Consider the following 15,690-nt stretch of genomic DNA (forward strand, 5'->3'; position numbering starts at 1 on the left):
AATACACCATTTTGAACCAAAGTGTCTAGATGGAAAAAAGAGGAACTAGCAATGGTGTATTAAAATGATTTTAATTACATTGACTATTTGTTTCCCTTTCAAATTTTCCAGTGTTAAACTCAGTCTTCAAAAATATTAGGAGTTCTAAGTGACCACCATCACATTAAATATAAAAAACCACCATCACATAAAAAAAACCCACCAACACTTGAAAAACCGTCTTCACATGAAAAACCACCTTCACATGAAAATTCACCATCACATGAAAAACCACCTTCACATAAAAAAAACCACCTTCACATGAAAAACCACCTTCACATAAAAAACCACCTTCACATGAAAAACCACCTCCACATGAAAAACCACCCTCACATAAAAAACCACCTTCACATGAAATAACCACAGCATAACATAATAAAGCACCATCTTCACATGAAATAACCACAGCATAACATAATAAAGCACCACCTTCACATGAAATATCCACAGCATAACATAATAAAGCACCATCTTCACATGAAATAACCACAGCATAACATAGTAAAGCACCACCTTCACATGAAATATCCACAGCATAACATAATAAAGCACCATCTTCACATAAAATAACCACAGCATAACATAATAAAGCACCATCTTCATATGAAATAACCACAGCATAACAGAATAAAGCACCATCTTCTCATGAAATAACCACATAAGGCAGCTATGGCGTTCCATAAAAGAGACTAATCTGTGTTCATTGAGTAAACAAGTCAGATATTCCTATCCCAATTGACAAAATATGGGAAACTCTGAAAATCGGAAATTTTAGGGTGAATTTTTTTTCAAATCGGGATTTTAGAGCAATTCTGCTTTCCCGATCGGGAAAGCGGGATCAAAGGGTAAAATCGAGAGGTTCGCGCCTAAATCGGGAAAGTTGGCATGTATGATAAGAGCCTATTGATTTTGAGGTCAATAGGTAAAATGTAAGGTCAGAAATTCATACACTGGGGAAAAAATGGTATCGAGACAATGACTTATGTTTTCTTCAATATTTTCAATGAAATTTTAAATCATAACTCCCAATGTCTTCAAGAGAACCCCTATTGATTTAAAGTCAAAAAGTTAGTGTCAAAAATTCATAGTCATAAAATGGTTTCCTGGTGATAACTTTGGATCTCTTTGGGGTTTTGCAATGAAATTTTGTTCTGTAAGTCAATATATCTTTTTGAAAAAAAATATATAATTCATTTTGAGGTCAAAATGTGAAGAACCAAGGTGAGAAATTTTTATATTGCATACATAATTTTCAGATGATAACTTTAATTCTTGTTAGCTTTCGCAATGAAACTTAAGGTCATGAATTTCTCAAACTTAAAAAAGGTCCCAATCGTCTTTAAAGCTAAATGCTCAAGGTCAACCTTTTTCCTCTTTATTTGTCTTCATTTCTTTCAAGTCTTCAACTCTTTTCTTTTTTCTTTCCTTAAGTTCAAATTGTTTTAGTTAGCTAGTTTATTACATTTTCTTTGTTAGAAAGATTGCTCTAGAGTTGCAAAGTAAGGGGTTGATCTTTGGGTCGTGGGTTTGAATCCCACAGTGAGACATGGAGACTGGTGATTCGGATGAGACTGCATGTATAAACTGAGGTCCTGTGCTGATATGAAAAAAAAAATCCTAACTGCTCAAAGGCCCTAAGTACAGAGGATACAGATTTAAATTTGCAGCCCTCCACCGGCAAGTGGTGGCCTCTCAGTTTCCGTGAAAAATTCTCAAAGAGACGTTAAACAAACCAAAAAAAAACCAAAAAAACAAAAAAACATTCGTTTATTATTAGCTGGCCTCATTGCTCAAAGAGCAACAATTGCCAGCTACAGTCCCAGAAACATTCTACTTTCCTACTTGAACGGTGAGCGAACGCTGAACAAACGTAGAGCGAACAGTGAACGCTGAACGCAACTTTGTGAACGATGTGTGAACGCTGAACGGTGAGCGAACGCAGAACGTGAACGGAGCGCGAACGCAAAGTGAATGGTGAACGCAAGATGAACAATTTATTCGGAATCCCTCTGATCTTTTCCTTGCATTGAAACTATTCTTTTGTATTCTAAAGTCAGGTGCCAAAAAATGAATAAATAAACAAATTAATAAATAAATAAATAAAATAAATGCTACAAAATTGTCCTAAGAAATTAAAGACGATACATGCACATTAAGTAAAACTAAGTTTTTTTTTTTACTTGTATGATGTTTAAATTCAACTTTTTAATCACACGATTTTTATCGCTGTAAAACATTGTAATTGTTACCGAACGCTGTAGTATAAAAGATAAAATTATTTTAGTTGAAAATAAATATGTTTATTCTTATTTGATATTTAAAAAAACGGTACAAATAAGAGAAAACTTCTGATTTATAGAATGAATTATAACGGTTGTAACACCCATTCATATATATTTCCGTGCCAAGGCGATTCCTTGTAAAAAAAAAAAAATTAACATAGGTCTGTGGACGTACTGCATAAATACATTCCCTTTTTACATTTTTAATGCAATAATATTTTATGTGTCATTTCTTGTGTGTCATTTTTTTATGATGATTTATTAAGCAAACTTCTACATGTACATGTACCTGTAGACATTTCCCCGTTATTATACTCGGACAAGATTATACAAAGTGGCATACGTATTTATATTTTTGTTATAGATTAAACTTTCAGAACTTGATAATCAAGCAATATGCTGTCATAGTTTTTATCAAAGAGACAAATGAGCGAGAGATTCTGTTTTAGCCTCCCCCCCCCCCCCCTTCAGGCTTCAACAAATGTTTGTACAGATATCAAACAAAAATTCTTCGTTTTTTTTCCTAAATATATCAGGTTATGAAAGAAATTTTTTTTTATCAACAAATCCATTTTCCTACTTCAAGTTCACACAAAGTCCACATGCTTGTCCTGTCAATCAAAATCATTCGACACTGTGCAGGTGTGAAAGTCTCGTCACATCGAAGACGAAGTGCTAGTATCTCCAACAAGTTTTAATTTTTTATTATTATTTCTACATTTGATTCCAACATTTCTATATATATAAATAATTAAAATACATTGGGCATTAAAACTTCAATTTGAAACATACTCTCTGCCAATTTAAAATACCACCGCCGACACGTGTATATTTTGAACTACTATTGTTTAATGACTTTATTAGGTCTTTCCACCTTTCTGTGGAAAGACCTCTTGAAATGCTTATGTTTATTATTATTAGGTCTTTCCACCTTTCTGTGGAAAGACCTCTTGAAATGCTTATGTTTATTATTATTATTATTAGGTCTTTCCACCTTTCTGTGGAAAGACCTATTGATTTTCTTCTGTTTATTATTATTATTATTCTTCTTCTTATTATTATTATTTTTCTTCCGCTGATTTTTTGTTTCAACATTTATCGAAAAGATTTTTTGTTCATCGTAAAGGTCATAAAAAGTTATGAACAAATTTGACCCAACGCGTATAACCTATGACCCCTTTCGCAGTTATTGCCCCTTTCGCTAAAAACCTTGTTATCGCTACTCCTCCGAAACCGTAAACCGCAGAGTTACGAAACCTTCACCAATGTCTTCGACTTATTGAGAAGACTCTTCAATCTATTCATTACGAAAGGATTCGTTGTCCCTTTTTATGAGTTGTTGCCCCTGAAAGTTTTTGAAGTTTACAAATAATGAAAAATTTTCAAAACGATAAATTGTAGAGACACGAAACCAACTGCATTAGATTCTTTAACCCTAGACCTTGAAGATTATGTCAAGGTCAAAGGTCAAGGTCACTCCAAATATGAGAAATAAAGCTCTTTTTATAGCTCTTTTGTCTTTCAACATATACAGTATGTCTTTGCATCTTTTATATGTACTTTTAAAACTATTTCAAAGATTTCAATCTTGTCCCCTAAGCTTAACCCTTTTAAAAGTTATTGCCCCTTGTGCGAAAAACCTTGTTATCGTTACTCCTCCAAAACCGTAAACCGCAGAGACACGAAACCTTCACTAATGTACTCAGGGTCTTTAGATACAACTTCAATCTATTCAGTGCGAAAGTATCTGGTGACCCCTTATATGAGTTATTGCCCTTTAACGTCTTTGCGCTTACTAGTAAACCTTATAACTTTAAAACTAAAAGTCGTAGAAGCATGGGGTTAATTGCAATGTGACCCTTGACCTTTGATCTTGAATATTTGTTCAAGGTCAAAGGTCAAGGTCATTTCGAAATTTTTAAAATTTTCATTTTTTCCATCTCTCAAGCCATTTCTGGTTTCTTTTGTATAAAAATAAGCAGTAGAGAGTTAAATGTGAAGAATACATGAAATTTAAAGAAGGTGGAAAGACCTCTAATTGTTCGAGAACAATTAGTCGACTAGTTATTATTATTATTCTTTTTCTTCCCGGACTTTTGAAACCACAAGACTTATCGAAAAACTTTATTGTTCATGATACTGGATATTAAAAGTTATTCCGAAAAACGACCCAACGTGTTTGACCTATGACCTCTTACAAAGTTATTGCCCCTTTCGCAAGAATAGCTTGTTATCGCTACTCCTTCGAAACCGTAAATCGTAGAGATACAGAACCTTCACCAATGTCTTTGACTACTTGAGAGGACTTTTCAATCTATTCATTGCGAAATGATTTGTCGACCCCTTCAATGAGTTATTGCCCCTGAAAGTTTTTGAAGTTTACAAATAATGAAAATTTTTCAAAACGATAAGTCGTAGAGACATGGAACCAACTGCATTAGATTCTTTGACCTCAGACCTTGAAATTTTTGTAAAGGTCAAAGGTCAAGGTCATTCAAAATTTGAGAAATTAAGCTCTTTTTATATCTCTTTTGTCTTTCATTATATACTAAATCTCTTTGCATCTTTAATATGTACTCTTCAAACTATTTCAAAGATTTCATACTTGTCCCCTAAGATTTACCCTTTTAAAAGTTATTGCCCCTTTCATTGAAAACCTTGTTATCGCTACTACTCTAAAACCGTAAACCGCAGAGACACGAAACCTTCACTAATGTCTTCAGGGCCTTTAGACACAACTTCAATCTATTCAGTGCGAAAGGATCCGATGACCCCTTATATGAGTTATTGCCCTTTAACATCTTTGCTCTTACTATTCAACCTTATAACTTTGAAACTAAAAGTCGTAGAAGCATGGGGTCAAGTGCAATGTGACCCTTGACTTATGAACTTAAATAATTGTTCAAGGTCAAAGGTCAAGGTCATTTAAATTTTTTTTTAAATTTCATTTTTTCCATCTCTCAAGCCATTTCTTGTTTCTTTTGTATAAAAATAAACAATAGAGAGTTAAATATGAAAAATATATGATATTTAAAGAAGGTGGAAAGACCTCTAATTGTTCGAGAACAATTAGTCTACTAGTTATTATTATTATTATTATTCTTTTTCTTCCCGGACTTTTGAAACTGCAAGACTTATCAAAAAACTTTATAGTTCATGATACTGGATATTAAAAGTTATTCCTAAAAACGACCCAACGTGTTTGACCTATGACCTCTTACGAAGTTATTGCCCCTTTCGCAAGAATAGCTTGTTATCGCTACTCCTTCGAAACCGTAAATCGTAGAGATACAGAACCTTCACCAATGTCTTTGACTACTTGTGATTACTTTTCAATTTATTCATTGCGAAATGATTTGTCGACCCCGTCAATGAGTTATTGCCCCTGAAAGTTTTTGAAGTTTACAAATAATGAAAAATTTTCAAAACGATAAGTCGTAGAGACATGGAACCAATTGCATTAGATTCCTTGAAATCAGACCTTGAAATTTTTGTAAAGGTCAAAGGTCAAGGTCATTCAAAATTTGAGAAATTAAGCTCTTTTTATATCTCTTTTGTCTTTCATTATATACTAAATCTCTTTGCATCTTTAATATGTCCTCTTAAAACTATTTCAAAGATGTCATACTTGTCCCCTAAGATTTACCCTTTTAAAAGTTATTGCCCCTTTCACTGAAAACCTTGTCATCGCTACTACTCCGAAACTGTAAACCGCAGAGACACGAAACCTTCACTAATGTCCTCAGGGCCTTTAAACACAACTTCAATCTATTCAGTGCGAGAGGATCCGATGATCCCTTATATGAGTTATCGCCCTTTAACGTCTTTGCCCTTACTATTAAACCTTATAACTTTAAAACTAAAAGTCGTAGAAGCATGGGGTCAAGTACAATGTGACCCTTGACCTTTGACCTTAAATATTTGTTCAAGGTCAAAGGTCAAGGTCATTTCAAAATTTTTACAATTTTCATTTTTTCTGTCTTTCAAGCCATTTATGGATTCTTTTTGTATAAAAATTAACTTTAGAGAGTTAAATATGAAAAATGTATGAAATTTAAAGAAGGTGGAAAGACCTCTAATTGTTCGAGAACAATTAGTCTACTAGTTAGATACATGTTTTTTTTTGAGACTGAAATTTTTGTGCTACAAAACACATTAACTCCTTTTTAAATGTTTATACAATATACTGGAAATACTGACTGATTTAGGAGGAAAAGGGGGGGGGGGGCTCTTAATCATATCAAATGGCAAACACATAAAGTTACAGTGAAGGAAGAATTTATTTTCTCTATAACTATAGACTTTATATTATTATAGTAGAGAAAATCTGTAGTGTATTACATTTAAAATAAATATTTTTTATAACCACACTATCAATTTAATTCGCTCCAAAGATATTTGATAACAAGATATCCGAAGTACTATGTATAATTCTCAGAACTAGTTCTATCATGTATTTCTGCAGGAACTGGAAAAAATGTGTTTAAATAGAAATAAATATTTTCATTATTTTGCTGCAGTGTTAGAAATAAATATTTTCGTAATTTTGCTGCAGTTTGTAACTTGATTAACTTAGATAATTATCTCTCCATTAACGATTTGTCACCTATAACATAACAACAAAATGTTGCAGTGCTTGAAGTATCTATATATTGCCCGTATTTCAATTAAATTTTTCAGCATCGTTCTACATACATGTATTTACATACTTATAACAACATTTATTTCCCAGAGTAGATTTATAAATAAACTTACAGCAAAGTTAGAATAATAATAATAATAAAAAAGAAACTCATTGCGAGCAATGAGAGGTCTTCCGTCTGATTCTGAAAATAAAAAAGTAAATTCAAGCTGAAAAAGTGATAAAAGAAATTCAGACACTCTGGAAATTTAACCCTGGTCGTCAGCGTGAAAATCCAACGTGCTATCTCCTTAAACTGGAAGTTGATGTTTTCAAGGTTACTCTAGACATTTGCATTCTGAATAACTTATTTAAAATTTATTTCAAATACTTTATCTATAAAGAATATTTATGGGAAAGTAAAATACCCAAATTATTTAGTTTTTCTCTTATAACCGGAAGTTGTCGTATTTGTTTCCGGTGGGACCAACATCTTTCGAACTTGCAAAAAAGATGCAATAAAGTGATATAATTTTCAATTAAAAAAAGAAAATTGAAATTTTTTATTTCTTTTATCACTTCCTGTGACGACTGGAAGTGACGGCTGACGCTTTGAACCAAAATGGTTTTGCCTACATCTTAAGGACTGTTGCTCATATAAGTTTGGTGTATTAATCTCTAACCGTTTTCGAGTTCTTGCTCAGACAACTTCTCGTATAGAATTTTTCAAGAACTCTTGAGTAGTTTTGATTTTAATAAACAGGCTATATTCTGGATTGTTTAACCTACCAAGCCAACCTTCTTTTTTTTTCTTTTTTTTTTTTTTTTTTTTTTTTTTTAGATTTTTGTCAAATCAGTGTTTTTGCAATTCTCAATGCATTTCCTATGTAAAATGTTGATAAAAGGGACCTACATAGTTTTGCACCATAATATTTCTCCAAAACTCACTTATTTCATATGGTTTTTGTTTTATATACATTATTGTATTTTCATTTCCTATGATGTCTAGATATTTTAGCTGAAAATGTAAATATAGAAACAAGACAAGGACATACCGGCACCGATCTCTATTTTTGAGTTACTTCCCTTAACAGCTATAATTACATATTATTCATAAGGGTCAAGAGAGTCAGACTGGTTGATTGATTTTATCATGTAATTGACTGAATTGATTGAAACACATTGTCATAAAAAATATTGGCATGGATTTATTTCAATTTTTATTCGTAGTTACTAAATGCTGCTTCCTTCATACAACCTAGAAACTGATCTCAGTTGGTCTACCTTTCAGCATATGTCACATCTTTGCCTTTCCCAGCTATGGTAAATGACGACCTGTTGGCTCTTTGTCTCCTGAATACAATGTACAACAAAGCCATTATTACTTTTCTTTCTTGCTGTATAGATGATTCTACCCGTTGAAGGAAGTACACATGCTTTTTGTTTACCTCTGTAAACATATGCTTTATTGGTTTTCACCGCTTAGAGAATTCTACACGGGAGATCACTCTCAATCACTATCTCCTAAGTGAAAGAACCCATGTATTTAACCTTTTTTTCTCAGGATAACTTTGACATGCCAATGTCCGTGAAATATAACATGGATCCTTAAAAAATGCAAGGATTTTTAAGGATTTACATGTATTTAAAACAAATGAAAATAGCACAGGATTCACACAGAAAAAAAACATCATTTATAAAGATGAAAATGTAAATCAAAGGTAAAAAATGAGAAAGAAAATTCAGACATAATCGGGATTAAACCCGAAATAATAGAACACTGTTGACTTTGTAGGTTAGTGTGCGAGGTACCAGCCACCCGAGGAGCTCCGAGTGCGACCTGCTCGTCGAAGTTTACGGAGACAGACTCCATTTTGGACCCGCTTCAAATTTTAAAATGCGAATATCTAGAGTTTGGATTTATCAATTTTTAAACAAATTATATATTAAGCCTTCTTGGAAATGCATCTGTTAACCCTACTAATATCAAAGAAAAATATTGAAAAACAAAAAAGTTAGAAAATTCAACTTTTTAAATTCGCATCCGGTAACGACCGGAAGTACCGACGACGAACGAAAGGTCATGTCCCGGCTAGTATTTATCATGATCTATAATCCCTGAAAGTTTCACATTAAAATCTTTAAACGTTCTTGAGATTATCCGCAGACAAAATGTCATTTTTAAATTCAGAAAATGGTTTGTAACTTGGCACCGGAAGTAAATTTCCAAATTTTCTCTCGGATAAAATAACTTCAGTTTACAACACATTGTTCCTGCAAATTTCATGTTAATCCTTCCAGTAGTCGTCGAGAAATCGCGTGCACAAAATCAGATGGGCGGAAAAATAATAAGAAGAAGAAGAAACAGTAGAATCACTATAAGGTCTTCCGTGAAGACGGAAGACCTTAATAATGTTAGAATATTGTGGATATTTTTTCCAATGAGATAACGATTCTTTAAATACACGATATGTTAATTATTAAATTTAAAAACCCGTAAATCCTTAGTTACAAAAAGATAAGTCCTTTCACTTCGGAGTTCTGAATGACACTGAAGACTGAACGATAAGTGAACGCTAAATGCAAGGTGAATGAACGGAGAGCGAACGCTGAACGCTATGTGAACGCAGAACGCAAAACTGTGAACGGAGAACGCACGGTGAACGAATGCTGAACGAACGGTGAGCAAACGTAAAAATTGGAAAGTAGAATGTTTCAGGGACTGTATTTCCAGCATGTGCAAGTCAAAACATCAATAGAAATGATTTTGAAATTTCAGTGTTTTGTAAAACAGTTTATTTCATATGTGTTAAGTTTTTTAATAGTCAGTGTTGTTGTAGCCTGGTTGTGTACAAAGATAGGGAAAAACAGGGGTTGGAAACCAGGATAATCCATTTGTTTATCTTCAGCTGTGCCAGGTTAACTCTGACCCTGATTAATTCAAACCTTGATATATGGCCCAAAAATAAATTTGATATATCATTTACGTCAATTTTTTGAAATATATTTTTTTCTTCAAATAAGATATCACAGAAGCCATTATCTTTACTAGTATTCTTTTATTAATTTGTTTAAATTGGCTTACAGTACTGTGAGTACTTTGCTCCATTGTTTATTACTGGTCTATTAGTTATGCAGTCATGATCGATGGCTGTGATGTCATAACTGAGAAGTTGTGAGACTTCATAGCAAATCGATTTTGAGATTGAAATTTGTACATGTAATATACTTATCTTGTATTTGTTGTAGCCATTTGCCAACCAGGGGAGGAATTTAATTCTACTGTTAAAACTTGTGGGAAGTGTGCACTAGGGTATTACAAGTCTGCAGTTGGCAACAGTGAGCCCTGTACCAAGTGTCCTGATGGCAAAACAACACTCACCACAGGTTCTATTTCCAGTGCTGCATGCAATATAAGTAAGTAAAATTCAGTTTTAACATTTCTTGTATGACAAAGCAGATTTCCTTTTTAGCTCACCTGAGGCGAAGGCTCAAGTGAGCTTTTTTGATCAAAATCTGTCCGTTGTCTATCGTCTTTGGCATTGTTGTTCTTACCAGAGATCTACTGTAAGGTTAATTGTGCATATTTTCCAGTACATGTATTCTGGGGTTATTTTTGTATTGTGGGGTTAATCCCTCAATAACAGGATTTATTTATGCTTGATATGACTGTGGTTATTTTTGTATTGAGGGGTTAACCCCTCAATAACAGGATTTATTTATGCTTGATATGACTGTGAGGTTAAAAAAACTAAATATAGACTTAACACCACAAGGATTTTCAGACATGTTGTGGAAATGTTCATAGTAAGTATAGATATGAGGAACCCCATACTGAAATTCACCCTACTCGGTAATAAAAATGTGAACCTACTACTGCAGTATGAAAGAACGTACAGAAAATCATTTGGACAAATGCACCCCTTAATAGACTTAACTACCGAAAGTAACCTCGTACTGTTATCTTTTGCACAATGTATCTCTTTTGTGTATGTCTGTTGTCGTTGGCATCATCGTCATAAACTTTTTACAATTTCATCTTCTTCTCCAGAACCACTGGACCAATATTAATTTGAACCAAACTTAGACAGAGTATTCTTGGGTAAAGGGGATTCAAGTTTGTTCAAATGAAGGGCCACACCTTCTTATAAGGGGAGATAATTAAGAAATAGTAACAATTGGAAGGGGTCATTTAAAAATCTTCTTCTTAAGAACCACTGGGACAGAAAAGATGAAACTTATATGAAAAATTAATGACATATTGTAGATTTGAATTTATTCCAATATGACCCCAGGGGCTAGGGTGGGGCCACTATGGGTGATCAAATTTTAATATGGTTTTAAATAGGAAAATTTTTTAAAATCTTCTCAAGAACAGATAAGTCATGATTAGTCATATTTATATGAAAGCATTCTTAGGTAGTATAGATTCAGTTTTGTCCAAATCATGACCCCTGGGGGTAGGGTGGGGCCATAATGGGCAGTCAAAGTCTTACAAAGGAATACATAGCAAAAGTCTTTAAAAATCTTCTTCTCTAGAACAGTAAACCAATGACAAATTACATTTATATGGAAGCATCTTCAGGTAGTGTAATTCAACTCTGTTGATAACATGACCCCCTGGGGTAGGGTGGGTCTACAATGGGGGATCAAAATTTTACATAGGAGTAAATAGGAAAAAGAATCTGCTGAAAAGAAAATTACTCAGATGAGCATTGTGGACCATGAGCCTCTTGTTTTTGTGTCATCTGTGCAGCCGTGACATTTGTATACCACTTAACCCTTCTACTGCTTATTCTTTTGATTGATTGTTTTTTTAAGCTCATCTGAGCAAAAGGCTCAAGAGAGCTTTTCTGATCGAAATTTGTCCCTTGTCTGTTGTTGTAATAAACCTTTCACAATTTCATCTTCTTCTCTAAACCGAAGGGCTAATTTCAACCAAACTTGGCAAAGGGTCTCCTTGGGTGAAGGGGATTTAAATTTGTTCAAATAAGGGGCCAACCTTCTTTCAAGGGGAGATAATTAAGATTTAGTCAAAAAAAAATCATGGCACATTTTAAACACATTATTTTTATTATTTTTAGTATGAAGATTGCTAATGACCTTTGAGTTTGTCTTGGCCTTGACCAAAGGTCATTCCTGCAAGTTCAAGATCACTGGAAGAAAAGTATAAAATTCTTGACCTGGCTATAACTTTGTGTTACAGAATCATTGGAAGCTCATACTTGGTATAAAGACTGTTTATGACCTGAGGGTGTGTCATGACCATGACCAGGTCATTCCAGCAAGTTCAAGGTCATTGGTATAAAAAGTGTAAAATTCATAGAAGGTTTATAATTTTCTAGAAAAATACTAGTGCTGTCACATTCTCAGCTTTTCCACTTGTTTATTGCTGTTGATATAGTATCAATCGAAGTGCTACTTTCCTCCACCTTTGTTAAGTAAAAAAAACAGTAGAGCTACAGTCTTGTCAGAGACTTCTGGTTTAATGTCATTGCCTAATGCATGTAAATCAAGATAAGCATATCTGAGCTAATTTTCACACTTCATTGACTCAGGGAAAGACAGGATTTAGCTCATTCTCAGCTTATCACATATGATATACTGTACATTAGTGGAAACTTTTCTCAGTACAGCTTTTGAAATTTAACACACTTTGATATTTATTATACAACCATGGGGGTATCAGACCCTGTAGGAACAACTGATTGAATTGCTTGAAACAAAAAGCCAACTGACCCTAGAATTTATAGCACTAGTACAGTAAAATTCTTACAGTGAAGTGCTAGGAACAAACAATTTTGATTTTTTTTACATAAACATACTTTGATATATATCTAATTACATGTACCAATAAAAATGTTGACATTCTTACTCAAATCTGTAAAATGATTCAGAACAATGGAATATGAAGAATAGTATCTTTATGCATTACATTTCAAATTATATTGGACCTTTTATACTCGTATGCTGTCTTGACTACTTGGGGTACAAGACTCACAGTCCATAACACCAGACTGTTCAATATGCATCATCCCTTGGTACCCCAAGTAGTCAGGCCAACAAGTTAAGTTTTCCTCCTGTAAGCTGTCTTGGTTACTTGGGATACAAAACCAAGTAAGTTTGGTTCTTCTGAAATACATACTGCCAGACTGCTCAATAAGCATCATCCTTTTGTACCCTATGCAGCCAGGCCAACAAAATATATACTTTCCACTCCTACGTATATAATCTAGAGCCACAAACTCATCTGCTTTGAAAATGCATTTCAAGTAATGTAATGTACATAAATGTTGAGGTGTAATTTTTATTGAATACAAATTCAATCATACAAATATATGATTGTATATGTCATTGAGTAATGTATATGTTTGTATGTATCTGTTCATATGTGAATGTATATATATATATATATATATATATATATATATATATATATATATATATATATATATATATATATATATATATATATATATATATATTAGGGATGTCAACAAATATTCGAGTACTCGACTATCCTTTGCAGGGATGGGTACGATTACTGAAAAATGTAATCGATTACTTTGAGGAATTTTGTGTAATCGATTATTAATCGATTACTTTGGAAGATGTAATCGATTAATAATCGATTACTTCCAAGTTTTTATCCCTTCAAATATCAAAGCAATATTTAAATGGTAAATGTTATCCACTGAAGTTTGAATGTGCTCCTTTTTAGGTTTTATTCTGGGCAGGCTAACATTCTCACTAAATGCCCAAATAAGGGATTCTCTACCATGAAAAGTGGAGACATGATTCCTACAATAAAATATGCCTAGGAATTAATTATTCCTTTCAATCTTGGATCTGAACCTCCATATTTATTGACTTGTTGCAAAAATTATTTAATATTTTATTGTGAATTACTTCATAGAAGGATTTGGGCTGCCCGTATGTTGACAGTACAATTTAAACATTCCTGTGCGTGTCTTTTTCAAAAAAAAAAAAAAGAAGTAAATTAGAACTCTTAGTAATAAACATGTAAATTAAATGTGTCTTTAAGTAATGAAACAAATAGCGCAATGTCATTCTGTATTGAAATAAGTGTTTTGAGAGCTATTAATTGTTTTAATAATATTGTTAATGTCTTCATTGGAATAAAAGTTAAACACTAGGTAGTTCACGGTTTACACCTCATTATCTGCAAATCAAAGATGTCTCAGTCAATTAATTAGCCAATTAAGATAAGCAAACACAGTGACACACTCCCTCTCTTACAGACACTTGTAACCTCTCACTAATATAAAAGCAACCTTACAATTTTCAATGAAAACATGAGAATGATTTTGCAAATTTTAAAGTTACTAAAACACAAGTTTGAAGTTGTTTAGACATTTTTCAGATATGAATAAGTATTTCCATCTTCTTTTTTTCGAGTACAATGTAGTTTCGAGGACATGCAGCAAGAGGATGGGTCAAATGTAAATTGCACACAAAGAATCTGTATATTTTATTAATAAATGGTTGAAATACACTTCTGAATTATTTAATACTAGACCAGTAGGTCTATAACGCAAAATTTATTGAGAACATTATTAAACTTATGATAATAAAAGTTAGGAAAATCCAAACATTACACTAGGTGGTTTAGATTTGATATTTATGTGTGACTGACTAGAAATAATTCCCGAAAATAACATCCATTTATGTATAAAATAATCGAAAGTAATCGAAAAAGTAATTATAATTACATTGAAAATTTTAGCTGTAATCGATTAAATTACGATTACAAGTAATCGAAAATCTCTTCGTTTACAGATTACTGTCGATTACTTGGAAAAAAGTAATCATTACAATCGATTACGATTACTCGATTACGATTACCCCATCCCTGATCCTTTGATCATTCTGACTATCGACTAAATTTTTTTTAGTCGGTTATTCGTTAAAAATTTGCTACTTTATAGTAATCTCAAATTCAAGGTAAAAAAAATTGGATCTACTCAGTTTATTTTTTAACGTATTAGTGTTCAGTGTTCTCATGAGTAAAGCTCAGGGAAAGGCTTAACCAGTCTTCGTTAATTGTTCAAAGAAATTTTTTTGTTCGGTTAACATGCATAGGCTTACATTAAAAGAAGACAGATCCAAATTGTACAGTTTCAACCTGCAATTCAGTAAGGTCTTGCATAATGCAACTATCAATTAATGAAGAATAATTAAACAGCTGTTACATATTTGTAAAAATATAAATATAAATATGTCTTATATATAAGACTTTTGGATCTGGCTTTTTGGATATGCTCAGTTTATTTTTTAATGTATCAGTGTTCAGTGTTCTGGTGAGTAAAGCTCAGGAAAGGCTTAATCGGTCTTCGTTAATTTTGAAAGAAATTATATATATTCATCTACAAAACATTGAATTTTCTGTTTATTACATTTTCGTAGATTTTCCCTTTGCCTCTGTCTTTTCGTAACACAGTATCATAGGCTGTGACGTCATAGTTGAGCGGTTGAAACGTCATAGCTAAGCGGTTGCAAGATTGAAAAATGTAAGTTAACATGGATTTTTAACGACATAGGCCTATTTGGAAAAACTTTGGCTGTATAACTATTAGTCCCTGTTAGGATGGCTAATTAACTCTATCTTATAACAGGCCAGGGATTTTTTTTTAAAAACACTCATGGTGAAGTGAAGGAAAATCGTAAGTTTTGCCGCACTTTTGATATTCTCACACTGTGAGAATACCATTTTGATATCCTTTCACA

General features: G+C 32.8%; 1 protein-coding gene across 1 annotated transcript in view; it reads left to right on the forward strand.

The window, feature by feature from the left end:
• The window catches only part of LOC133184557 (proprotein convertase subtilisin/kexin type 5-like), a 163,562-nt gene that overhangs the window by 128,506 nt on the left and 19,366 nt on the right, over positions 1–15,690 (forward strand). The window contains exon 11 of the mRNA XM_061319645.1: positions 10,192–10,359. Within this exon, the coding sequence (XP_061175629.1) occupies positions 10,192–10,359 (168 nt within the window). The remainder of the gene's footprint in view (positions 1–10,191; positions 10,360–15,690) is intronic.

This window comes from Saccostrea echinata, unplaced genomic scaffold (genome assembly GCF_033153115.1).
Source record: "Saccostrea echinata isolate AGI-Se365-2 ecotype Australia unplaced genomic scaffold, CSIRO_AGI_Sech_v1 ptg000010l, whole genome shotgun sequence".
NCBI lineage: Eukaryota > Metazoa > Mollusca > Bivalvia > Ostreida > Ostreidae > Saccostrea > Saccostrea echinata.